The sequence below is a fragment of the Trachurus japonicus genome, chromosome 11 (assembly GCF_045865225.1).
Source record: "Trachurus japonicus isolate A0001 chromosome 11, Traja_1.0".
In the NCBI taxonomy this organism is placed as follows: domain Eukaryota; kingdom Metazoa; phylum Chordata; class Actinopteri; order Carangiformes; family Carangidae; genus Trachurus; species Trachurus japonicus.
In genome coordinates, this window is record NC_140917.1 from 26,814,222 (window position 1) to 26,840,034 (window position 25,813).

Here is a 25,813-nt window from a genome sequence, read left to right on the forward strand (position 1 = left end):
AAAACTCAGCCACTTTCAGGTCCAACACCAATATACATGTTTTAACAAGGAAAAATGTGATTTCCGGTAATGACTCCTTTAAACATAAAACAGGTTTACTGCCTAACAACATCTGTGCAAATATCAACCAGATGTGATTTTGATTTTTTTTACTCATCAAACAAGCTCCATTATTCTCATTAGACCCCCTCCTTACATTTATTATGCCTTTTATTTCGCCACAGGGTGTGTAATTACTGTATGTGCGTGTGTCTATCAGTGCGTTGTGTGTCTTTAACCCCTGTCCATTCCACTTTATTCCTTTAATGGATTAATTGCTGTATGCTGCTCCACGGCACTAATTGAGTCTGTGGCGCTGTCACAACTTATTGTCTCTCCCAGTGTGATAATCACAGCCACAGTCTTTTTTCTGGATGAAAGGCTCTCGTCTGGCTAATGCTGTCCCATAACTCAGCTCGAGCAGGAATGAGTTCAGATTGGATAAACAGCCCGAGAATTGGATGAGAAATGGCAAGAACACAGAAAGTGGGCAGTGTGAGGCTTCGCAGGGTAAAGAGGGCGAGGAATTAGAAATGGTGAAAGTATGTCAAGTGACTTCTCTCAGATTAGTCTGCAGTGCTGGCTGCTCAGATCAGTTTTCCTTTGATTGCACTTTATTCTACTTATTTTTTGTGGGACAGGACCACTTCTCAGCTGCTGCTTTCCTCCCTTTTAATTTTGCATTTTCAATTCTCTTTCTCTGCTTCTCCTCTTTTACGTTTCTCTCTCATCTCACTTTCTACCACTGACTTTATAATTTTTTCTGCCTTTTTTTTTTTTTTTTGTATCCCTCTTCAGGTAGCAGAGGGTCATGGGAGTCCAGCCCACAGCCGCTCTGGTTCGATCGTGGCCTCTTGTGATGGAGGAGCTGTGGTGCACAGTGCAGAGAGCTCCCCCAGACGAACCCTGGGTACGATATCTGTAACTATACACACTGTCTATCTGTATCTCCCACTTTTCTCTCATTATAATAGTTATATTTTTGTATATTGTTTATATAAGCACTAACATCAGTGTTTGTGATCACAGGTTCTCACTCTCCTGCGATGTCGAGCCCCTCTCACAGCCTGGGGGAGCGCAGACAAGCTCCGGACTCTGGGTAAGATGACAAACAGTGGTGTGCTATATTATCTTTTTGAGTGCATGAAGCCACCATACATTACTGATGGAACTGGAGTCATCAGGCACAAATATTTGTTACTTTTTTGGGGGGATTATTTGAGACCAAATGTGATGTAAGCAATATGAAAATAAGAGTTTTTTTCTACATATTATTTGTGCTGACACAGTATGACAGAAGTTTGGAGCCATATAATTCATTATTGGTGCTTAAAAGGTTAGGCTTATGCTTAATGTGGTACATACAAATGGGTGGCATATTTATTTCATGTATTAAGGACAGATACTGAGTTATTATCTGAAAACTATTTAGCAACGTAATAGCACTTATGAAACATCTGTGGTTAGCAAAGCACATTAAAGACTCAACACTACTCTATAAGTGTTAAGGCCAGATTTATGTATTTTACTCTTCCTTTTAACATTTTTATATTCAGGTCCTCCCTCAGGAAAACCAAAGTGAAGGACACAGATCCCAGAGGCTCCCCTGGAAATAGGTAAATAATGACTGTATCAGAGCTACAGAGCTCTTTTCATTTTGTTTGTCTGACTCCAGCTAATAAACACAAAACTATAGGGCAGGATCTGGAGCACGTTTTCTGATGTTCCTGTACCAGCAGCTGTTTATCTATTTCATACCTTCCTCCCTCTGTTTCTCTCCCTGTCTCTCTTTCAGCTCCACTGAGCCATCAGCAGAGAACAGCCCAGAGAAGCTCAGTGCCAAGGTACAACAAGTTTGGTAACAGAATGGACAAATAATGATTCAGTGATGTGATTATTAAGTGATTATTAAGTCCAGTCAGAGCAGGTACTTAGATATTGTAAGTTTAATGACAGGTTTTCCTTTGGTACATCATTTAGCTTTCATATGTTGTGTTACTTGTGTTGAACAGACCTCCCTCACATGGCCCCACTTCTTCTCCTATTCATATTATTTGGTATTGTATAATTTTGTGTTCTGTTCAGTTGTACCTCAATCCACTGAAATGGGTATGTGTTGTATGTGTTGGTGCTCTAAGAGGTAAACAGGGTTAAGTAGCAAAATTAATTGTAGTGGCACAAGCATAGACATGCTTAATTGCATTATTAATTACAAGAAAGTCAATGAGTAGACTGACATGATCCTAAATGTTTTCTCTAATCTTAGCTCAGTCCTCAGCCACACTGCCAAAATGTCCATTTTAGCAGTCATATGATCTGTTTTATATTATATTATAGTATTAAAAAAATCTCTTCCCCGGTGTTTCCACTGCAAAACAGCTTGTTTCATAAGACATGTTGAATGAGTTAAATGTCATACTAATTCAATAAGATTAAAACTGTTAACATGGACGTTTGTTGCAGTGTAGGAACTTGCATGAGCTGTTTCTAATCCTGTGTAATATCAGATGTGGTTACTTTAGGATTAAGAAGGAGATTATTTTTGATCCTGGACCAATCCAGTCCTTTTTTTTTCTCCGTGGACTTCCTCTGAGCTTCAGATGAGCTTACATCAAAAGCTAAATCAATACACAATTTATGCCCTTTAATAGTAATGTGAAGCATTTAAGTAAAGATTCATCGCAGGAAGCTGAAAGTCTGAATCTGTAAGATTAGTCTTGATTTATCCTTTACTGAGACTCAAAGAGGTGAGGTTGAAGTTGCATTATCTTGTTGAATGTAAGAAACAGAAAATATTGGCCTCATACAGAGGAAGATAGTCTGTATTTCTCAGCAGCAGCAGCAGCAGCAGCAGCACCGTGCCTCTTGCTGTTTGAGCACAGTCTTGGATCTTAATGTGTTTTCCTGAATGTCCACACTCTCTCACACACACAAGGACAAAGAGAGTGAGAGATCTTTGGAGTTGGACAGCATCCAGCTACATCATTCCTCACCACTAATCACATTTACAGTTTGTGCTGTAATGGAACATCTTAAAAATGACGGATATACACAGCCATGTCTTCTTGCAGTCTATCTACCAGCTTAAATATATTTGTCTTCTATTTAGCTATATTAGCATGAAGCACATCAGTCATTCTGGTGCGTGTTCAGAGGAAAAGCCCTTCAATTTCTCGATTCATTCACTCCTATCTAATCCGTCTGTTTAAGAAATACATTTAATAACTCCTACTTGATTGAATTTGCAACATCAACATACTAATGCAGCGTCAGTTCGCTTTTAATCAATAACACTTCACAGAAACATCAATGAGAGAGAAGCGTCCAACTAATCTACTAAATTCAGCCTCAGAGCCAGTCGGGTCTCCCCACAAGGCTTTAGAAGAAGTGTTTTTGATTTTTTAAATATTTTTCTAGGGACCTGCTTTGAACGATGATCTGAGCGCCAGCAGCAGCAGCTCAGTGGAGATCAGCGGTCTGCTGAGCGAAGCCAAGATGTCAGGACACTCACACAGCCTGGCCCTGTCCTCAGACGAGGTACGTGTACAATCTTACAATACTTCCTTCTCCTTCCTTTTGTTTGGCAGGAAGCTGTACAAACCCTAAATACATGCTTTCTTTCTGCATTGTTATTACATTGGAAAAGTTCTTATGAGTTCATATAAAGTCATAGAACACCCAAAAAGTTTTCAATTAATAGACAGACACCAGCTTTAGCTCCTGTCCGTGGATTTATATTTTAGTAAACTGGCATCTACTGTAAATGCAATCAAGAACAAAAAAAATAAAACACGAAAAAGGTTCCTACAATGCAATCAGTTTGCAACAAAAAAACAAAAAACAAACAATCTTTTTTATTTGTGCCACTGCTCTCATTTATCATCTTCATGGAACGCATCTTCTATTCTCTACAGGGAGCTGCCTCCTCACATCCGTCTTGCAGATAACAAACAAGCTACAATCAGTGCACCCGTTTTGACTCATTGTATTCAAATGTTGTTTTCCGCTGCTGTAGTGGAAGCCATTTTGTTGCTGCTCTGTTAACAACCCAGTCATTTTCTGTTGTTTTCTATGCCGCCACATTCAGAGTCTGGATATGATAGATGATGAGGTGAGACTGAGGCTGCGAGCCTACAGGGAAAATGTGTTTTACTGGAAGTGTGTCTTGTGGTGTATGTGTGTGTGCGTGTGTCGAGTATAAGCCATTTGTTCATATTTCATTCTCACACAATTCATAGTTAATTTTTTTTGCATGTCACACAGAATTAATGTGTTTCTTATTCTTATTTCCACTTTATACATTTTTTATGGCCGAGTCATTCTTCACTATGTTCTGTAGAAAATATACTTTCAGTGCAGTGATGTATGTCAGACTGATTCGTTTTTCTTTCTGTTATATTTTTTCAGATTCTGGACGAGGGGCAGTTTTCGAAGCAGTATCAGTGGCAGAACCGCACCGTTACAGAGTGGACATCCCAGCAAGTGGCCCGCTGGCTCATGGGCCTCAACTTAGAACACCATATCCCAGAATTCACTGCCAAAAACATAGATGGAGAACAGCTGCTACAGCTGGATAGCTCTGAGTTAAAGGTAGGTTAAAACTTAATGGTTTTGTACATACATTGCACCTGCAGATACATTAGAGCCTGCAAATATGAATATAGTATATTGGGATTTACATATATTTTGGTTGTTTTTTTGGTTTGGTTAAGTTTTTTTCTTTTGTTTTGTTTAGATTAGTTTAGTTTAGTTTTCTTTTGTTTTTTCAAGAAACAATGGGTCTCATTCACCAATATCTTCTTAAGAATCTTCGTAGATTCTTTCTTAAGTCGTTCATATATAATACATATACATACATTATGTACATAGTATATAATCATCATCATAAAAGATAAGAAAATTATTCTAATTCATTCATTCATTCATTCATTTTCTATACCGCTTATCCTGCACTAGGGCCAGCTGACTTCGGGCGAGAGATTCTAATTCAAATCGTATAATATCAAATGTGCTTAAGTATGCTCCTGATTTAGATTTTGTTCTTACCTAAAAACAAATCCTGGATAATAAAACATTCATGAATGCCACAATCTTAGTAAAAACTTTGTAAGTAGTAGTAGAGTAGAACAGTTCATGATTAAGGCCCAATATCATTATCATGAATACTTTGCAGTAATTCAATAATATAATAACACAATAATACAATCAATCATTTCATTCAGTGAAAATCTGACATCACAACGGCCCCAGTTGGATGCAGATATAATAAGTCTTGGTACTAGTGGCTCTAACCGCTGCCTCTGGTACAGTAGACCATCACATTTTATTAAACAGACTAAGGAACCTGGTCGGCCTCTGGTAGCTACTGCTTTTAACTGGTTCGTCTCTTACCTCGCAGATCAACACTTCTTTGTAAGTATGGATACATGTTCCTCAGGAAGCCATGAGATCAAGTTTGTGGTTCCCCAGGGGTCAATTTTAGGTCAATTTGTTTTAAATCTTTACTTGCTTCCTTTCTATTCTGGGATGTCATCAGGAGGCACGGCATGTTCTGTGAGAACGGATACCTTTTTCCCTTTTGTGATAGATGCTTCTCGTAATAGGTCAAAACAAGCAGGATGCTCAAGCTCTTTCTTTTGTTTCAGGCCCTTGGAGTCAGTTCTTCGCAGGACCGTGCCCTGATCAAGAAGAAGATCAAAGACCTTAAAGTTCTGATGGAGAAGGCCAAGAGGAACCGGGAGAAGGTGGAGAAACAGCGCGAGAAGCTAAGGAAAAGAGAGCTGGAGCAGCAGCAGAAAGAAGCGCGCAAAGAGGGCGCGGCAGAGTGAAGCGAAATTATTAGATCACCTCCTGCTTTACTGTAGCACCACAACAAGTAGCACCGAGGAACAGAACGTCAGTAGGCCCCACAAACGAACCTTGAGGGACGCCTGCTCAGTTCAGTAGTTCTCCGTGGTGGAGCTCCACCTCAAACTGTCAGAGATTGTTGAGTGACTTTTTCACCAAGCAAATTAAACCAAAACGAGCAGCTGGATAATAGTATGTTGCCCCTTAATTTGCCTCGTTTTACACCCTTCCTGTGTTTTTAGAAAGAAGAAATTGACTCAGTTCTATTTATTTTGCTGTTTATAGCTTGTAAGTTGGGTTTATTTATTCATATTCAGAGTAAGTCTGTGCTAAACTTATTTCACCCCGAACCCATATCATATCCTCAGAGCCATCTGCGTTATCCTTCACCACACCGTTAGACACAACAACCATGTATAAATACAGATACAAATATCTCTGATGTGCCATTTTGACAGATTTATGTATATACTGCTCAGATACATTGATCAGTGGAATCTCTATTGCTTTGAAGCACATACAGGTCAGGCAGTACTCATCTCCCTCCACTGGGTGTCCCCATGCTGCTTCCCTTCACTACTGACCAGGACAACACTGGAATTTTCCAATGGGAACTGAACTGGGAACCAAGTTTCACTGAGAGAAACAAACTCTCAGCATTTGCAAGAACACTGGACACTGTAAATGTAACCACTGCACTCGCCCAGTGCTGCGTGCTGTACACATGTACCATAACTAAAGCAGTTCTCTATGAATGACAAGGACATGCTGTACTCATTGGACTGGTTCTAATGGAGACTTCAGGTACAATGTAATCATGAAATTTGTAACTTACCTAACCCGTACCATAAAAACAAACAAACAAACAAAAAAAAAGATGATGAAGAAACTTCCTGCTTATATGCATAATATTGCTTTGACTCTGCTTGTAACCTGCTTTTGACCTCTTTTTATATTCTCTCAATGACAAAGTAATACCCCGCCGCTGCCTTTAGAAATTCTAGAGTAGTAGAATTTTTCTGAACTCTACCCGCTTCTGTGTGAGTGTTGAAACACATACAGTAGACTAAACCGAGTCATCCATTCCTGTTCATTTTATTCTTTCAGAGGAAGTCAAGCTCACCATGCAGTTTACTCTGGAAAATTCTTAATAATATTTAGGAATGCCTGCCATATACGTGGTTCATCTCTGTGATTGAAGACAGATGCAGGAGGTGCAGAAATTGTCTAAAAGATTACCTGATTACTACTGATGTTACACTGGAAATTGCACCAAATAGATGCAATATAGTTATAATTTTTTTCTTATGAAACTGATTCAGTAAGACTTTAAACTCTTTTAATTTACTTGTAAGATGAGAATTATACCTTTTAAACTGATTTTGACTTATGTACTTTATGCAGTTTTTGTTTCTAGGACTATGAAGCTTACTGAGAGACAAGTTCCCTGTGTTACTTCTTTATCATTCCCAGGAATCATTGCGTAGGTTTACAATAAATATAGAGACACCAGTTTCACCGTGATAGAAATGAAGGCAGCTTCAGTAACACTCCCTTTTGTCTTAAGGGCCCTGCCTGGTGTACTGGTAACAGGTTAAGAGCAGGAAGAATAGTTGGGGCTACAGATACCGCCATGCAATGCAACAGTAAGACTGATCTGTTAATGTTATTATTTATTTATTTCTGTATTTAATGAAGAATTTGACTATTGTTTCTGATAACTTATACAAAAAAAATAAGAGTATTATTAACACCTAATAATGATTTATCCAGAATTGTATGATCACTTCCTTTTGCCAAACATAATGAAAACTGCTAATTGAAAGATTATTTCAAGATTGAAATGGTTGTTATCAAATGAAGGAAGGTTTGGACATGCAAAGCGAGAAGAAAACAAATACTCCCCCATTGTGCTTGTGGTTTTCCTCTAATACAACCATAGTGCTGCTCCAGTGCAACTCCAATAAACTGCTCATGATGTATTCTAATATGAAATATTTTGTAACACTTGAACCTTTCTGTGAATACCCCCCCTGCCCTGTTAAGTCGGTCAGCAGACTGCACTCTTTTGACTCTTTTGTATGTATAGTAAAAACACTGAGAGCAATATGCTGTAAGAATCCTAAAGAAGCCTTGTTTTCTATTGTGTCAGTGTGTGTACACAGTTTGTCGGATGGGCTGCGGTGGCTAAAAAGGTCAGACCTGAGCCGAAACGTGATTCCAGATCTTTTCAATGTGCTTAGCGAGCTCGCTTGACACAGTGACACCAACGTATGGATGAGACCCCGGTGCTCTTTGCGACTTTTTTGAGTCATGTCTGGAAAAGGGTTTGTCTTTCATGTGCGTAGAGAGCAAAAGATAATCACCACAAACTGCTAGCCATGCTTTCACTCTTTTAAAAAGCTGTGCTTAATCCCCTCCTCCTCTTCCTTTATTTGTCATTACCTTGCTCTCTTTTTTCGCAATCTCAAAAGTTTGAAAGGGCAGCTACCTGTCACACTGAATAAAATGTGCAGTCACTGTCCAGAGCTTGTTTTTGTTTCTTCTTTTCTTCTTTTTTTTGTCTTTCAAGTTTGAGGTGGTCGTGTGCAAGCATGAGACAGAGTCTGTGTCTGTTTTGTTTCGACTGTTCATTTTCTAGATTTTCTCATTGTTGGCCTGGTAAGTTGGGTTCTCTGTGTGGATCCAGGTCAGTCATGTAGAATAATAGAGTAGATAAGTAAACATTTTCCATGTTCACATGCCCTGCTATTTTTACCGTGCACCCGTCCACTGCATGAAGCCTTTCTCTCGGTGAACATCTCAGCAGACTGGCTGGCTGTGAATCAGCTACAGCTAGTTGTAGCTCCCCAGCCACCCCACCCCCTCTCTCCTTTCTATTTATATTCAGCTAAATTTCACTCCAGGTCTATTTTCTCCTGCTCCTGTCACTTGTTGCCCCTCTTCTTATACAGTACTTCATTTCCGACTTCCCTCTTCGTAGACCTCCCATGTCTGTGCTTTCGGAGGGAGGCCTTCCAGTGTGGGTATGCTTAATTACTTCATTATAGCAATTTGTGCATTCATTTCCAATCTCTTCCATGCTTTGTGGAGAGCACTGTTAGTGTCTGAGGTGGCTGGTTTGGCAGTGCGAGACCCTTCTGTTGGGGTTCAGTTCATGGAGGAGCTTACCCCCAGACAACTGGCTCTCAAGCAGCTAAAGCAAAGGTTTCTGAAGGCCCTGCAGGCCAACGATGCCCAGGAGGTCCTGCAGATTCTGCACAGCACCAACCTAGACATCGACACGGTGTTGGAGGTGGAGGACCCCAGCATGGTCCTGGCCTCATACAAACAAGGTAAGAAGGAAATAGGTGAACATAACCAGCAGTTATTATTGATCAAGTGGTGCCAGGGTGTAGGCTCAGACAAATAGATATGACATATTAGGATGAGTCCCCACATAGAAATACATTTTTATAAGAGCTGGATTGTCAATATGGTGAATGTCACATTGAGGAGACTAGTTCTGCAGTGTATCCTCTAGGTGGTGCTAAATACACATGGATACTTAGTAAGAGGCTGAGTCATCTGTGCAAGGTAAATTGGCTCTTTGCACAGCTCCACTACTTCTTGAACTTAATGCTGCTCCTTTATTTCCAGTCTTACATGATTGGACAAACTGATTAATCCAGATGTGTCTGACCATTGTGACTACTCAGACACACCTGGATTAATCAGTTTGTCCAATCATGTAAGACAGGAAATAAAGGAGCAGCATTAAGTTCAGGAAGTAGTTGAAGTGTGCAAAGAGCCCATTGCAATAACAAACATCTTCAGGCTGCAGCTAATATACATTAATTCATTATCTTAAATTATTAATTTCAACTTCAACATCACCTTTACACCTTCATAAGTGTTTCGATTCCAAAGCAAGCACGACATATTAATCTGTAATACAACAGAAATTATATCAGCACCTTTGACCTTTACTGATTTGTTACAGGTTATTGGCTGCCAGGCTACAAACTGGAGAACTCGTGGGCGATGGGCATTCACGTGTGTGTGATGTACAACGCTGTAGAAACAGCACTGATGCTCCTCCAGAGAGGTGCGGCTGTGAACAGGATGCCCAACGGGAAGACTCCACTTCATGTGGCCTGTGAGGTCTCCAACAGCGACTGCGTGGCAGTGCTTCTGGCCCACGGGGCAAAGATCAACGGCCTGTCGCTGAGCGGCCACACGCCTCTGCACTACTGCATCACTTCGGAGTCTGCGGGCTGTGCCAAGCAGCTCATCCTAAAAGGTCAGGAGGGAGGGATCCAGAAGTATGGTGTGGTATATTGATGTGTTGATGAAAAGAAGTGATAACCGCCGACACGTCTTCACTTGTATTTAAAAAGGGTTTATTTACAAGAAAAACAGTGTTCAAAAAATGCCGAATCCTGGAGCATCTCTGGTGCCAATGTGAGATCTCTCTCTCCTGGCCCAAAGCTCTAACCTTATATCTGTGTCTAACTCCAAAAACACCAAACTAAGGATTGCAACTAAACAACCTTTAATCTGAATCATTTACTTTCTGGCATTTAACCTCTTGACCAAACCGATAACCTTTGGGCCACCATAACCATATAGGTCAATGGAAGAGGATCACCCTTAACATAAAGGTTCAGCCTTTAGGCCAAACAAAATAATAATCAACTCAAGATAGCTATTAAAGTAAAAAAGTTCAGGTGGATAATACTACAATGGATTAGGGATGTAATGTAATATAGAAGAGTATAATAATCATTACGTTTTCCCCATGGAGGTGCAAAAGTCAACATGCCCAGTCACAACAATGAAGAGGACACACCGTTACACACAGCAGCCAGATTTGGCGTTCCAGAGCTGGTGGCCTTATACCTGGCCCACGGGGCGTCTGTGGATGCAGTCAACACCCTTCAGGAGACGCCCCTGATGACGGCCGCCTTCTGGGCTTTTGACACTAAAGAGCAAATCTACAGTGAAAACCATCACCTTGTCTGTCGTGTCCTGCTGGACCACCGGGCTGGTGAGATCCTCTGGATTGGATATTGCCATTGTTGTGTTTTAATGAAAGCTTTGTAGTACATCCTTTCTCAAAAACAATTCCTTTCTCCTCCAGATCCAAACCTCCAAGAAGAAGACCATAAAACAGCTCTCCACAAAGCAGCCTGGAACTGTGATCACCTCCTGATGCAGATGCTGCTGGAGGCCGGAGCAAATGCAAGAAGCATGGACATCAACGGGTGTGCACCCATCCAGTATCTCCTCAAAGTGACTTGTGTGAGGCCCATGGCCATCCCTGAGCTCTGCTACCAGCTGCTGCTCAACCACAACGCACCGCGGGTCTACCCACCACAGTTCCACAAGGTGTGGACCAACACTACACATGCAGTTAAACTGACAACTCATTTGTCGATGGCAGTAGGTCCATCTCAGACTCAGACTACTTTATTGTCCAAAATGGAAAGTTATCTCTGGCACTGGCATGGGTTACAATACATCATACAAACACTAGACAAACACATTACATTACTTAAAGGGATGGTTCACCCAAAATTCAAATTTCACTCATTATCTACTCACCCTCATGTCGACTAAGGGCTGGGAGAAGTTTCAGAGTCCTCCGGGCGCAGCAGTATTTGTCCATATAATGGTTGTGAATTGGGCTCACTTTTCTTCATCCAAAAAGACACACCAAAAAACATCCAAATACCTCCACACAGCTCGTCTGTAATGTCCCTCTTGTATTGAAGCCCCAACATGAGAAATAGTTCCGAAAAAAATTAAATAAGTCTATATTTTAAGCTTGTTTGTAGGGGAAGCTCCCAGCGTCTTAGTCCACTGCTCTTCCTGTGTCAGTGCAAGTCTCGCGTGATTTGCGCTGACCAGCGGAACAATTTCTCATGTCGGGGCTTCAATACAAGAGGGACATTACAGACGAGCAGTATGGAGGTATTTGGATGGTTTTTGGTGTGTCTTTTTGGACGAAGAAAAGTGACCCCATAGAGATACTGAGTGAAATTTGAATTTTGGGTGAACTATCCTTTTAAATAAAATCAGTGTATTATGTATAGTCACCATAAAACAATTTATAAAAGTGCTCTAAAATGAGCAGGGGGAAGTTATATAGTCAGTTCTAGCTTCAGTCTTAAGAACTCTTAAAAGTCAAAACATTTTGTATGTATCTGTATGTGTGCTGCTGGGTGGTACCGGACGGTGGTGGTGTAGATCTTGCAGATCTTGCAGGACCTACAGTATTTGGGCAGTCCCTTATTGAGAATAGCCACTGCTGATGGAGTAAGGACTTTTTATAGCTGTTCTTTTTGGCCATGTAAGTTTCTTGTGCTGAACGACATTTTGTTGTGCGTTGTCTTGCGCAGGTTCTACAGTCTTGCCATGACTATCCCAGAGTGTTAGAAATCCTGATCAACTCGTATGAACATTTGAAACCCACAAACAAGTGGAGAGATGCCATTCCTGATGACTGCTACAAGGTAGTACAGGGATGTATTGAACACATAGAGAGCATCTACTTGAAGTTGGAAAATAATCACTAGAATTTTGAATTCTGCTGTTTCTTTTAAGTGATGGGATGAAATTTCTTCTTCCTCCCTCAGCGACATAAAGACTTCTACGACTCTGTGTTTGCCGTCTGCACCAACACTCCTCGCAGCCTGCTTCACCTGACCAGATGTGCCATCAGAGGCGGCCTGGGAGGCTTCTGTCACAGCCGTGTGCCACATCTGCCTCTGCCACCTCCGATGAAGAAATATATTTTACTGGAACCTGAGGGGATACTATACTAATATAGAGACCTTTTGTAGATTTTTCATCAGCATATGGGATGTTTGAACATGAAGCTCATGACCTGATGATTAAAACAAACACTAATTCCCCTGAGACCTTTGGCTGGAACATGAGAAATCCCTGTTTGCCGATTGGCTGTGAGGAAGAAACCGCATGCAGACTGTCTCCGCAAGTAAGACATCAGATGGCTAGTGATTCATCTGATTTTAAAAGGGGGTTTGAGGTTGGACAGGACAAGAGGACGCCATACAAGTTTCTATCAACTGATTGTCCAACCTTGAATGTGCACAGGTTTGAGCAACAGGTGAGAACATGTTGCTCATATAGCAGAAAGTTGCTGAGCTTATTCAGGTAAAAAAAAAAAAAAAGTATTTACCAGTTTCCTGAGACCTTAGGTGCCTCTTGTTAAGTAACGGTGTGTTTCAGGAAACATCTCTGTCTTTTTATGCATTAATGTTCCACCTGTGCAGTGTTGACCACCTTGTCTCTCCACTACAGCTCTGCCTCACACTTCAGAGGACCCTCATCTACCTGGCAACCGGTCCTAACGGTCACTCTCATGATACTCCAGCGCAGAACAAACACTTGACAGAGCACTCCACGACAAGTGCTTGTTTTTCCAGTGGACTGCACATGTCGGCACAAACATGGACCAATATCATTTTCTAAACACCTTTGCCCCTAATATGAAACGATATACTGTACATATGATGAGCCGTCATTGGAAGATTGATTTAAAATGTTTGTCCCCCAAAAATTGAATTATGAATTGCACACAGATACACATTATGGTAAAAAATAAAGGGAATATCATTGTGTGTTGTATTTAAAGTATTTCCAGTTTCTGTTAAACCAGCCTTCCCTCCCTTCCCATGAACCAGTCTGCCATCCAGTCCTCCCATTAAGCTGGCCTGCTCTCCCTGCCTTTCCTCCCACCAGAAGCTGCCTCCATCAGCTCTTGTTAACATTTCCATGTTTCCCACATTCTCTGTTGTAAACTGTTTTCTTGTCTGTAACAACATCTATTGCACGTCTGCCCGTCCTGGGTGAGGGATCCCTCCTCTGTTGCTCACCCTGAGGTTTCTCCGATTTTTCCCTGTTGAAATGTTTTTCTATGGAGTTTTTCCTCAGTCAATGTGAGGGTCTAAGGGCAAGTAAAGCCCTTTGAGACAAACTGTTTGTAAAAACGGGCTATACAAATAAAATTGCCTTGCCTTGCCTTTCTATGTTGTAGTAATACTGTTTGCATGGTTCATTATACAGTCGTATCGTTTCATACAAGGGAATTAAATGCCTCTTGGATCAGTGACCCTGATGACCACAATAAAACAGGAGTGCAGTTGTTTGTAACTGTACTGTTGGACTGGTGCAGCCACAGTCCATAGTTCACACACACACAGACAGGCGTCAGAGTCAGAGTCATTTTTATTGTTCCTCAACAGGGAAACTTGTTTTGCAGTGTAGGGCGACACACAGTACAATAAACAAACAAAACAACAAGAACAAAAATCAATGTTGTCGCAAAATGTCTGATTTCTATTTAACTACCATCAAAGGTTTGTTTCTTATACGGTATATAACAGTGCACATGATATTAGTTCCTAGGAGTCCCGACCTTTACACGTCTGTTAGCCAACATCCTCGATCTGTTTGTTTCCTGTTGTCCTGTTAGTTTGGAAAGCAAACGAAAGTCCCCACAGTGTCAACAGTGATATTGATTTTACTACAGTGTTTGATGTTGATGTATTTGTGTAGCTCTGTGTGTTCAACACACTCATTCAGTGTGCTGTTACAGTATGTGTGCAAACTGTAATGTGACTGAATGCCAAAAGCTGATTGGGTTTTTGGCTGGTGGCCTTTACAGTGTGGAGGCCAACAGGTGCAACAGGGTGCAGCAGCACCCGCAGGCTCGGCCAGCAACAACCCTCCAAAATGGACAGACAAATGCAAGCTGCAGTTCCACTGTTTGCTCTTGCTTTATATTGGAATGATCATAAATAATGAAAGCAGCTTTGTTGTGTTGTTCCCCCCTCAGATTCTATTGAAAAACCTTGAACCAAATGAAACTGAATCTCTATTGTAGCTGTGGCGTGTACGTGCAGCAGACATATTCTGTAGAGGGAACATTGTCAGGATGACTAAAGGGTCAGACTTCACACTGTGGCAGCTTAAAATAAACCAGCAAGAGTCAGACTGAGACATATTATAATAATGAAGAGGGGAAAAGATTACTCTTTAATCCACTTCTGTGGTCACTCTAACATTGAAGTGTTTTTATTCTTACTTTATATTCTGCTTATTGCCCTCGAATAATGCTTTTTGTGTGCTGCTGCCATACCTCAGTGAAGTGGAAATGACTCGAGAGAGAGAAAGTAACAAAACCAGAATAGAGCACAACGTGTGGGCACACTAATGAAGGGGCAGAACAGAGCAGGACAGCCTGTTCTCAGCGCCTAATGGCAGCCAGCCACGAAAAGCCAACGGTCTGTGTCTGCAACGTTGACACAGAAACAGAGCAAAGTTTCCTTAAAAACAAGCTGCAGAAGGGAAAACAGGGAGTCAGGAGGACACCGCGCGTGGAGCCGTTTACATAACCCGCTGGAGTTTCACAGTGTCACTGTTTCACTTTTACAGACCTTGTTTTTTTATGTTGCATTAATCAATTCTTGAAACAAATTCAGACTATAAACACTGCAAAACAGAAAAATAGCAAAGACTGGAGGTGATCAGTCAACAGCCACAACAACTATCAAGCAAACAACAGCATGCAGAAGGAAAAACATGTTTGTGTGATGTGACATGAGGTTTTTATTTCTACATTTACCAGTCCTTTTAGTGGTGAACCACAATTTCAGTACATGAACACTTGGCCTTTTGAGAGTGACGGTTCACCATATAAAAAGTGACCAAAACATGTCTACTAATTCACAAATCAGTTAAATATTATGACCTAAAATGCAAGAATGACATAATATTTCAAATTCTAAAACAATAAGCAATTTCTAAAAACCTTAAAACTGGGCTGAAATGAGATGTTGAAGTGACTGGTATGGAGGAAATGAATGGAATATGTGAAATGTCAATACAGCTCACATATACAGCTCACACTATAGTATATATAGCACCATCTGTGTGATTCCTGTGTCTATCAGCCTACTGTGTGAAACACAGATAACATGCCATACTAATCTCAGCATGATGACTTACACCACGTCATGTAGCTTAACAATTTTCTGCAGTGCGACATTCAGCATTCACACACACACACACAAAGCACAAACACACTCCCTCTGAAGCACAGCAAGTTACTTAAATATACAACATATATATGCATCATTATAAAACACTTAGGGCGATGTTATCTAATTACCTTCAATATGCATGAGAAGAAGCTCTGTAACTCTAGACGCTTACTCCTGGGAACACCGAGAATGTTCTTGGAAAAATGTGATTGACTTAACACATCAGTTTCAACAAAGGGAAGTTATTGTGAAGGTCAAGGTTGACTTGGCAGTTGTAGCTGATGAAATGCAACTATTCTGTTTTCGGATGCTCGCGTCAACTTTAAATACTTTTGTTTTAACAATTTCACTTCTTGTCAATAAAAAATAAAAGGTCTTAGCTGGCACGAGGTCACTGCTAAGGCACCAGGTAGGTAGTTTACAAACATTCAGAGTCCTTTAATAAAAGGATCAAAATTAGTTTAAATTACTGTTGAAACAAGTTACTAGATTTAAAAACCGAGTCATTTCAGGCCTGGACAATTCACAGCACACGTTACTGATACGAGTCATTAATGAGTCTGAAATGTTGGGCTTGTATCAGAGCTGAACGTGAAATACAGAAGTTGTTTGCATGAAGCAGCTCTGCCAGTTATAAAAGACCGCAAGGCAAACAGGAGGAGACTTTGCTCCCTTTGTCTCCAGGGAATGAACATGTCCCTGTTCTGATTAACACGAGTGGCCGAGTGGCTTTGTCAAGGCACTGATAAACATTTAACCTCATGCAAAACACTACTTTACCCAGTGATTTCATTAACCAAAGAACATTTGCAGCTTTTTAAATTGTGAAATGACACATATTGAAAGATAAAAGACATCAACAACAGCTAGTGTATTTTTTTCACAGTGTATCCACGTTATTAAAGCTAAATAACTGAAAAATGGGTAAATGAGAAGAGATTAATACTCGACTTGTTCCATTACTATTAGCAGCCTGTAATCATCATATAATGGAATTAAATGTGGTGAGCTTTTGTTGGGTTAAATTGCCTGGAGGGTGGCGGTAATAGTTGAGCCAAGTTATTTCGCTGCATTTATCTGATTCTTGACACCAACAATGAGCAATTTTCTCCTCTTGGGTTTCTCTCCCTCTCTCTCTCTCTCTCTCTCTTTCTGGTGTGAGAAAGAAATCCAGATTCCACGTACAAACGAGTCCAAGTCCAGCATCACGCCGAGAGGATTTGGTGCCTTCTTTCACTTACAGTACAAGTTAATCCACTTCTTCCAGCCTGGACCCTCTTCCTCTATTCATTCATTCAGACTATCCTGTTGTGTCCTGAACGTTGTTGCTTAGTCATCACTGTGTCCTCTCATAATTGCCCAGTTTCTTTGGATCCTTGCTGGGCATGCACCAGTCATCAGCCTCTATGGTGGTCTGGTAATGCCGTAAGGCTGACTTGTTGAAAACAGGAAGTCTCTCCACCGACTCTGAGGACAAGGCCTGGTGATGCAAGGCAAAAGGGAACTGATTAGTCTGGATCCTTATCACACACGCAAACACACACACGTACATATGAATGAGAGTCACGTTCAGGTTGTTTCTGGTCAGGCCACAAAGTTCCATCTGAGCCTGATTAAGAGTTTCTCTTTAACAAGGGACACGTGGTGAGTTGTAACCGGCATCAAGACTCATGCGTTATTAACTACTCTACATCTGCCGCCACTCAGTCCAGTCAAAGGACGTGACACTGACCGTACATTTCTATGTGAACTTTGCCTTCAGTTACGGACGACATTGTGTGTAGAAGTTGTCCTGCTCTCACCTTTAGGTATATGACAGCCGAGGTGCCGTAGCCCTCCATAGAGTAGAGCTGCAGGTCTCCCTGGAAATACTTGGCATACAGACGGGAGATGGGCAGGCCGTAACCAAAACCAGCCTGAGGGAAAAACAACACGGTTCCAGTACATGTATCTTCACAGAGACATTTGTTCAAATACCACAACATTTGCACAAAATAACATGAATTGGGTCCTGTAGTGTAGAGGGCTTGCTTTGTTAACACATCAACACAACACAAGTTTGTCTTGTGGTTACAGTTTAATCCGGTGACTGCTGCTGGAATAAGATCATCTGCAGTCATGCTCAGCTGTGGGGTGAAATTTCCTGAGCTGCATGTCATGTTTGAAAGCTTGTAGTCGTGCAGCATAAAGTACCGACTGAGACAATCATTAACACTGAAGACCGTGTGTGAGCGATGAAGTGCAACAGGTTCAGTCTCACCAGAGGTGCATTGCGGGAGTTGTCTACGTGGACAGGACTGGGAGCTGTGGAGTACATGTAGCTGAAGAGACGCTCGATCTTCCTCAGAGGGACTCCTCCTCCTCTGTCCGACATCTAAAAATAAAAAAGGACAAGGGTTCTCTTACTTATCTGCCCAACTCTCTGGAATCTAAACAATGTCATGCTTTGTGTGTCATCCTAGTTGGCTGTGCTAAGATAATAAGGTCCACGTGGATCTGTGTGCTATATAAAAAAAAAAGATGGCACAAGATGCATCAGTGTTTGGTTTAACACAGACAGAACAATGGTGTAAACAACATTTCCTTCAGTGGCATAAAATGTGGTTTGTCTTCACTCTCAGAGTCGGTATTCACCTTGATGGTGAGGTCCTCGTCACCCAGAGCAACTCGCACTTTGATTATGGGCAACGTTGGACTGGTCTCGTGGGTCTCTACTGTAGCTCTCATGGCGTTCTGCCAGGGAACATGGATAACAGAGACAAGTGAGCAGACACGTGTTGGAAAACATCAACGGGTTCTGTGCTTCAGGTGCGTTGGTTACTGTACCTTGAAGAGCTCAAACAGCATGTGGTAGAGGTGGGAGGGCACATAGACGATGTGGAGGGGCTGGCCAGGGTTTTTGGCTGTGAACCATTTCATATTATTGATCATAAGAAAGGAGACTTTTATATCTTGATGTTAAATCTTACCTTATATACACATAGACATAACATCATTCATCGCTTTATTTATAACATTGAGATCTTATCTGCCAAGAACATGCTGGCCGAGTATGTACAGTGTGTATTTAAAGCAATGGTATGTGTTCTCGCTGATATAGTGTATTGCAACAGAAAGAAGGAATATATTGGACTATATTACAGTATACAATAAAGCAGTGGTTCCCAACCTTTTTTGGCTCGTGATCCCATTGTGACATCACAAATTTCTGGCGACCCCACCTCAGATATCTTTATATGCTGCATTTTACAATACAACACAATAAATCTTTATTGTCCACTATGGTGGAAAATTGCCATTGCCATTTTATTTGAACTCGATTTATATTCTAGAAAGTGAAAGTATAGTATACAGTTGTTTAAGATTGTGTGTGCTGTTTTTTATTAGTTTTTTTTTTTTTTTAAATCAATGACTAGACATTTCAGGTGACCCCATTTGAATTCCAGGCGACCCCACGTGGGGTCCCGACCCCAAGGTTGAAAAACACTGCAATGAAGTCTTCTTCTGCAGTATAAGCATCAAGAATTCCCTAGTGTGTTTCTGTCTCTGTAAATACTGACTGTATGGTTCACAGTGAGGAATGTCTAATGCTGATACTGGCTGGTGGCACGCCCAGATGACAGGAAACAGACACAGGGGGTCTCGGTTAAGCCAAGGTTTAATCTTGGCAGGTTCCATTGAAATTCACAAGAGCAGTACAACTATCCTCTCACATAGATATTTAGCTAAACTAGAAAGATCCTAAAATGTGCAAACACAATTTTTTTGTTTTTTTATTTGTGTGTGCCCATCTGCAAACAGAAAGATTCTAGTTGTTTTTTAAGACTTACAGTTGACCTGTGTGATCTCGATATCAGGCGAGGTCAGGTAATACTGCTCACACAGCATCTTTGACGTCTCATAGGCATCTGCAAAGACAAACAAAAACAAACTGTGGTTAAACTTCAGTGTGACCAAATGGGCGTTCGAGTGAAGCAGCGAACACAACATTCAGAGGTGTGTCTACTGTAAAATAGTCATATAAATGTTGATAGGATAACTTCCCACTCTTTATTTACTTTATAAATATTAGATAACACTGTGTAAAAGGTCATAGAGTCTGTACGGACAGAGAGTGGTGGAGAGCAGATAACACATCCAGTGTGTGTGTATATGTGTGTGTAGAGGTGAGAAAGAAGAAAGAAAGGTACTTTATTAGTCACATATACAGCTAGTACAGTGAAATTCTTTCTCTGCATTTAACCCATCCCTGAGGAGCAGTGGGCAGCCGCGGTGCAGCGCCCGGGGACCAACTCCAGATTATGAGCCAGTGCCTTTGGTCAGGGGCGCTGACTGGAGGATTAACCTAGCCGACATGTTTTTAGTGGTGGGGGAAACCGGAGCACCCGGAGGAAACCCACGCAGACACGGGGAGAACATGCAAACTCCACACAGAAAGGCCCTGGGCGGCCCGGGATTCGAACCCAGGACCTTCTTGCTGTGAGGCAACAGTGCTAACCACTGTGCCACCGTGCCGCCCATCATTCATTACCTTTTACTACCTCCGCAACGTCACAGCTGGGGTCAATGCTGCCAATATGTTTAGGATGGGCTGGGTTCACGCTGCCATTGAAGATCAATGCTAGAGGGCAGAACGATAAACACTGTGATTAAAAAACACAGCTGTAAAGACACATATCACATGTTTTAATCATTCCGTATGAAAAAGTGCTGCAGTGTTGTGTTTTTGTACTGACTGACATCACTGCTTAATCAAATCTACAATAAAGACAAGACATTCTGTGACAGAGCTCCTTCTTCAGAAAGACAAGAGCTTCCAGCACATTGAGTGAAATTCAATGACGTTGAGTGTTAAGCAACCATGTTGATTAACTCACAGTCAATCACCAAGTGCTATACTGACTGTGCTGGTTCATGAGCATGCGCGTGGAGATGCGGCTCATGTAGAAACGGTCCAAGAAGTACTGAACGTTCTGGTTGGTGACCGGGTCCACGCCGAAGGCGTCCTTGTACTCCACCACACCCTGAGCCATGGTGGGCACCACGTTGTTGTGCCGGTTCCGCACGTTTACCAAAGTCTGTGTGAAGCTGAGGGCAAAGAATGTGATGATGATGGATGAGTGGGTTTTTGAGTGAAGGTACAACAGAACATTCAAAATAAACATGAACATATACCGGCTAAAGTACCATAGCATACCATGTTGTATACATATAACAAGAGGGACATGAGACCAGCTTCCAGTAAATACTGTATGTCAACACTAATATCAGCTTATCTTGTTGATTACTGCCTTATTGTACGGTACTACAAAGGGAATTCAAATGAGTGATTTTCAAGTTATTTTCAACAAGAATTTAGTGTTGCAACAATAGTTATCAATACAGACAAACATGCACACACCATCCCGCTATTGATGTACTGGTATCCAATAGAGCTGATCCCAGCAAACATGTAAACCTACAGTATGTTGCAATGTTGCATATGCAATGGTAGCTGTGGAAATACTCTTTAAAATCGTGTTCATTTAATCAGCATTTGGAAAAACTGCCTTTAAATTAGTAAAACTGGTTGTTAAAATGGTACCTGATAAGTAAATACCAGAACACATGCTGAATAAACAAGATGTGTTTTTGTAATCACCCCAAATCACTGAGGAGGAAAACAGCTGCAGCAGAATAACAGTGTGGCTCGGTGGCAGTGGAGTTCTTGCCTCAGATGTTTATATATACATGTGCCTGAGTTCACCACTGTCTCTTACACTGATGACAGCTTCTTGCTGAAAGGCCTTTGTTGCTTGCCCTAAGTATAAAGACTATTCCTGTGTGATGGCATTTCCTTTACCTTAAAGTAATGCATTGCTGTTACTGAAAAGCATAAGCGGTTTGTGTTTGTGGTGGAGTATGTTGGATTTCACTGTGACTCTCATTAATCTTGTGTCTTTGAGCCTGACAGTGATCTTCAGCAGCCACACAACAAGGTATGTGGACAATAAATAAGCGACCATCACTGTTTCCATAACAGACTTTTGGATTTCAGGCAACTGCAGTCAGGGTTTACGTTTGCATTGTGAGGTTGGAAATGGGCAGTTAGAGTAACGGGTAAATACCTTGACAGGACGTCCTTATCATCTGGGTTTTTCTCTAAGAACTCTATCAGCTCCAACAAACTTTGTGAATACCTGGAGGACAAAGAGAAATACATCAAACTCACAGCTCTGGTTTATTTACAAAATGAGCAAAAAGTTCCAAGAGGTCAGCACTGAAGCTCTTTTTTATTTAGACAACTACAAGTTGAGCAACTGTCTGATTAGACAGATTAATTTCCACATCATTAACAACATTGTCCCTCATTTAGCTTATTCCGTCATAGACCTTTTATCTAGGCCAGAGGAAGAAGAGGACACAAATGCTGAGTTCACTCAGCCACACTCTCTCTTGCTGCGGAAAAACTGGGTGAAAGGTGAACGGCAGGGTGGCTGCGCTTTCTACGTGTCCAGTTTGTCCCTCAACTGACCTTCAGCTCTTGATTATGTGGTAAGTGCTGCCATTCAAACAGATGCACATCTTATAATAGACTATTTTGCAACGTCTCCTTTTGCAAGCTTTCCATGAAACATTGAGACGTCGCCTCGTGTCAACAACACTGACAAATGATTGATCAGCTCTTATGCAGGAAATGCAAAGAGCAGTGGAACAGGAGGGGAAAAGAAAGTCACAGTGCAGGAGGGAGGCTACATGGCCAAATATAGACACTACTGTGTGGCTCTTATGAAAAGGGTGGGAGGGGGGCAATGACCTCTGTTGTCACGTTTTCACGAGACTCCTACACCAAACATAATCAACCTGCTCAGGCGAGTTGTTCGCAGCGTAACACTTGTGTTTTAACCTGATGCTGCTGGGAAGCAGCAGCTGTGGTGAAAAAACACACTCCAAGTAGAAAAAGTACACACACAGGACTTCTGTTTTGGCTTTTGAGAAAAGCTGTTGTGCACCTTTGGCTTGCCATTTACAGCAGAAGCTGGAGGTAAAAGAGAGGGGAATGGGGCTGAACCGAGTATCCAACATTCACTGGTGTAGAGTCCTTGAACAGACATAATCACCAGTTGTCTTACACACACTTGGGTGCACGTTCAATGTCCTTACATAACTCTTTTAATGTACCTTGAAATGGGAGTGTCTGCTCACAGTCACACATGCTGGTTCAGCTCTACCTGTGTGAAGGGTGTGACCATGAGGTAAAAAAATGGTGTAGGCCTATTCTTCAAAACTCCAAATCTATCCTGCATCTTCATGGATTAATATAACACTGCGCCTTAGACATAATCACGTTATTAATACCTGTTACATGATTAGTTCATGTAACAGGTCTTAATAACGTGATTATGTCTAAGGCTCATATGACAGGGGTAGGGAGCCTAGGCTGTGCATTGGCTAGGACTGAAACATTTTATCAAAACATTATAGAAGTTCAGCAACCAAATAGCAGGAGCTGCAATATGTGATAAAAGGAAACAATAATATCACATCCAGATGTCCCCGCACTAAAATTGCGACTCACAACATCTTTCATATTCATGGCAATTTGATATTTATTACATATTGATTACTCTTATGTGACATGTAGCAGGATCATAAAGCATTCCCTCAGATCAGTGGCATCTAGTTATCTAATAAGTGCACGGAGGACAGGTGGATGAGGAAGGAAGGGATTTCATGCGTCTCTAATAAGAACACAGTGACCTGGCACAACCTCAGACAACACCAACAGCATCGCTTTCATCCAATCCAATCTCTATGTGACAAGCTGAGATCTCCATAACTAACACTGCCGCAGAACGCTTAATGAAGAGTCGTTTGGTTTAGCAGAAGTTCAGTAAAATGATTGTGGTACAACAGATGATATAGAAACAGATGCTGTTAAGTCTGGAGATCCTACCAGCTGGTGAGGAGCTTAAGGGATGGAGTGCCGAGGAGCTTGTCAGGGAGGAAATCAATTTCCTTCATGATGTTGGCCAGTCTGACAGGAAGCTCCTGACGCAGGAACACAAATGAGGTCTTCTCACATGCATTGGCCGAGCCTGTGGTCACATGAGGGACAGAGTCAGGACAAAAAAAGAAAGAAATATGCATCCAATATTCACCCCATCCTGGAAATCCTTGAAAACATCAACCTGTCCCAAATCTCAAATCCCTTTTTATGTGTATATCTTCTACTTGTCATTGTAGGATTTTTTCATAATTCCCATTATGCATTTCATCTTGAGCCAGCCACACAATCAAAAGAAGATCTCTGTGTGTGTGTTAGCAGCAGTTGCCTGTCAATGACTGAGAAACTAACATTAGCATCTCCATGAACATGTGTATTTCCCTGGCGTTAGCAGCAGTTGTCTGTCAATGCAGAATAGTGCAAAGTCAGCTGTGACTGCACACAAAGGCAATGATGCGAGTTGTGCAACAGCCATGTGAGTGTGGAAAAAAAAACAAAAAACATGCACTGTCCGACAGAATAAACCAATGCTACTCGTAATTCTTACCAAAGTCAATGAATTGCTTCATAGACAGAGGAGAAGGGGAAAACTTGGAAAACCTCTCCACTTGTTTCGGTATCCCGGCTACGGAGCCGTTTTTCAGCAAAAACTGGGCGAACTTCATTTTCCCTGTCCTTCGGAGACCCCCAGACTGTCAGTGGTGTGTTACAGACAAACTGCTCTCCCTTCCCACCGCGCTCCAGTTTGACGACTTCAGGCTAGCAAGGCTAAAGCTCCGCGTCGTTACAAGAACCCCCTGCGTTAAATTAACATCTTTAAAGAGCCCGGCTATGACTCCCCCATCACTGTTTCTGTCGAGCAGCTCCCTCTCATCTTGGCAAGTTGTTGTGTCTCCTCCTTCGAAGGCAGTCAGTCCACACAGCACGGGACGGTTTGTGTGCTGTCTCGAGACGAGGCGGAGAGAGGAGATTGACGTCGACATCAACCAATGAGCAGCAGGGCTTTTCGTGACGTAGGGCGGGTCGACGTCTGCCTGCTGGTTGCAGACGAACACTGCTCATATCCATATCCATATCTTTTTTTTTTTTTACAGTCTATGATCCATATGCATTATTTTTCTCTGATTAATGTGACATTATATAGAGTACCTGTCTAATGTTCTCTGTACATTCAAATGTTTAAAAATAATGCTGGTTCCAGAAGATGTTTTATTTTTAGAGGGTGAGCGCATTGTTTTTTGTTTTTGTTTTGGATTTCCATATGTTTTAACACTTATTGATACTAAAAAAAGGCATCACAACTAGGCTACAAATCTTTTCAAAAGAGGAGTAATCTATGTCTGTTTTGTTTCCTTTCTTCCTATCCCCATGTAATTTCATTTATTTGTTTGTTTTTTATTTTTAAATTATTAATTATTTTTTAATTATTACTACATTTTTAAAATAATTGTTAATACTACATATACCCATAAGAATAATATAATGAGTATTATTTTTCTCTTATTAATGTGACATTTTATGGAGCACCTGTCTGATAGTCTTTGTAAATTCGATTGTTCAATGCCTTTTCAATAAAGTTCATTGAAAAAAAAAAATGTTGTGAAAAAGCCAAAAAGCACAATCTGTCATTAGAGCATCCCCTACCGACGGATTGTCCGAAATACTTGTTCATATCACATTTGAACCATAGATTTGAACGCTTACTGAAATTAGACGGGTCCATATTTTTGGATAACTTAACAAATCTTGGTTAGAAAGAGACCGGCCGGAACCAGACGTTGCTACGAACAAAGACGGTATCTTTGCTACGAACGAACGAATGAACTCAACTGACCTTTTACTTGGCCGCTTTCTTCTTCCTTTTCACGTAAATATTAACGCGCTGCTG

The 25,813-nt window shown here is 41.3% G+C and overlaps 3 protein-coding genes across 3 annotated transcripts in view; 2 read left to right on the plus strand and 1 right to left on the minus strand.

Annotated features, from left to right (window-relative positions):
- Nucleotides 1-8,410, plus strand: part of ppp1r9a (protein phosphatase 1, regulatory subunit 9A) — a 49,070-nt gene extending 40,660 nt beyond the window's left edge. Inside the window, exons 13-21 of the mRNA XM_085792075.1 lie at nt 838-949; nt 1,042-1,138; nt 1,596-1,655; nt 1,835-1,883; nt 2,052-2,096; nt 3,457-3,576; nt 4,127-4,150; nt 4,447-4,629; nt 5,685-8,410. Of these exons, the coding sequence (XP_085648201.1) occupies nt 838-949; nt 1,042-1,138; nt 1,596-1,655; nt 1,835-1,883; nt 2,052-2,096; nt 3,457-3,576; nt 4,127-4,150; nt 4,447-4,629; nt 5,685-5,867 (873 nt within the window). The 3' untranslated portion in view covers nt 5,868-8,410. The remainder of the gene's footprint in view (nt 1-837; nt 950-1,041; nt 1,139-1,595; nt 1,656-1,834; nt 1,884-2,051; nt 2,097-3,456; nt 3,577-4,126; nt 4,151-4,446; nt 4,630-5,684) is intronic.
- Nucleotides 8,411-8,690: 280 nt separating this feature from the next.
- asb4 (ankyrin repeat and SOCS box containing 4) lies at nt 8,691-13,514 on the plus strand. The gene is made up of 7 exons (XM_085792076.1): nt 8,691-9,221; nt 9,869-10,168; nt 10,673-10,915; nt 11,009-11,256; nt 12,270-12,383; nt 12,507-13,000; nt 13,195-13,514. Exons 1-6 carry the CDS (start codon nt 8,915-8,917, stop codon nt 12,693-12,695), a joined length of 1,401 nt encoding a protein of 466 aa, XP_085648202.1. The 5' UTR covers nt 8,691-8,914; the 3' UTR covers nt 12,696-13,000; nt 13,195-13,514.
- A 3,483-nt stretch (nt 13,515-16,997) lies between these two features.
- On the minus strand, nt 16,998-24,827 carry pdk4 (pyruvate dehydrogenase kinase, isozyme 4). The gene is made up of 11 exons (XM_085792077.1): nt 24,473-24,827; nt 23,875-24,016; nt 22,046-22,117; nt 20,842-21,026; nt 20,470-20,559; nt 19,769-19,846; nt 18,765-18,841; nt 18,573-18,671; nt 18,199-18,312; nt 17,741-17,854; nt 16,998-17,418 (listed from the first exon to the last, which is right to left on the minus strand). The coding sequence occupies exons 1-11, from the start codon at nt 24,588-24,590 to the stop codon at nt 17,275-17,277; spliced, it is 1,233 nt and encodes a 410-aa protein (XP_085648203.1). The 5' UTR covers nt 24,591-24,827; the 3' UTR covers nt 16,998-17,274.
- Between the last annotated feature and the right edge of the window lie 986 nt (nt 24,828-25,813).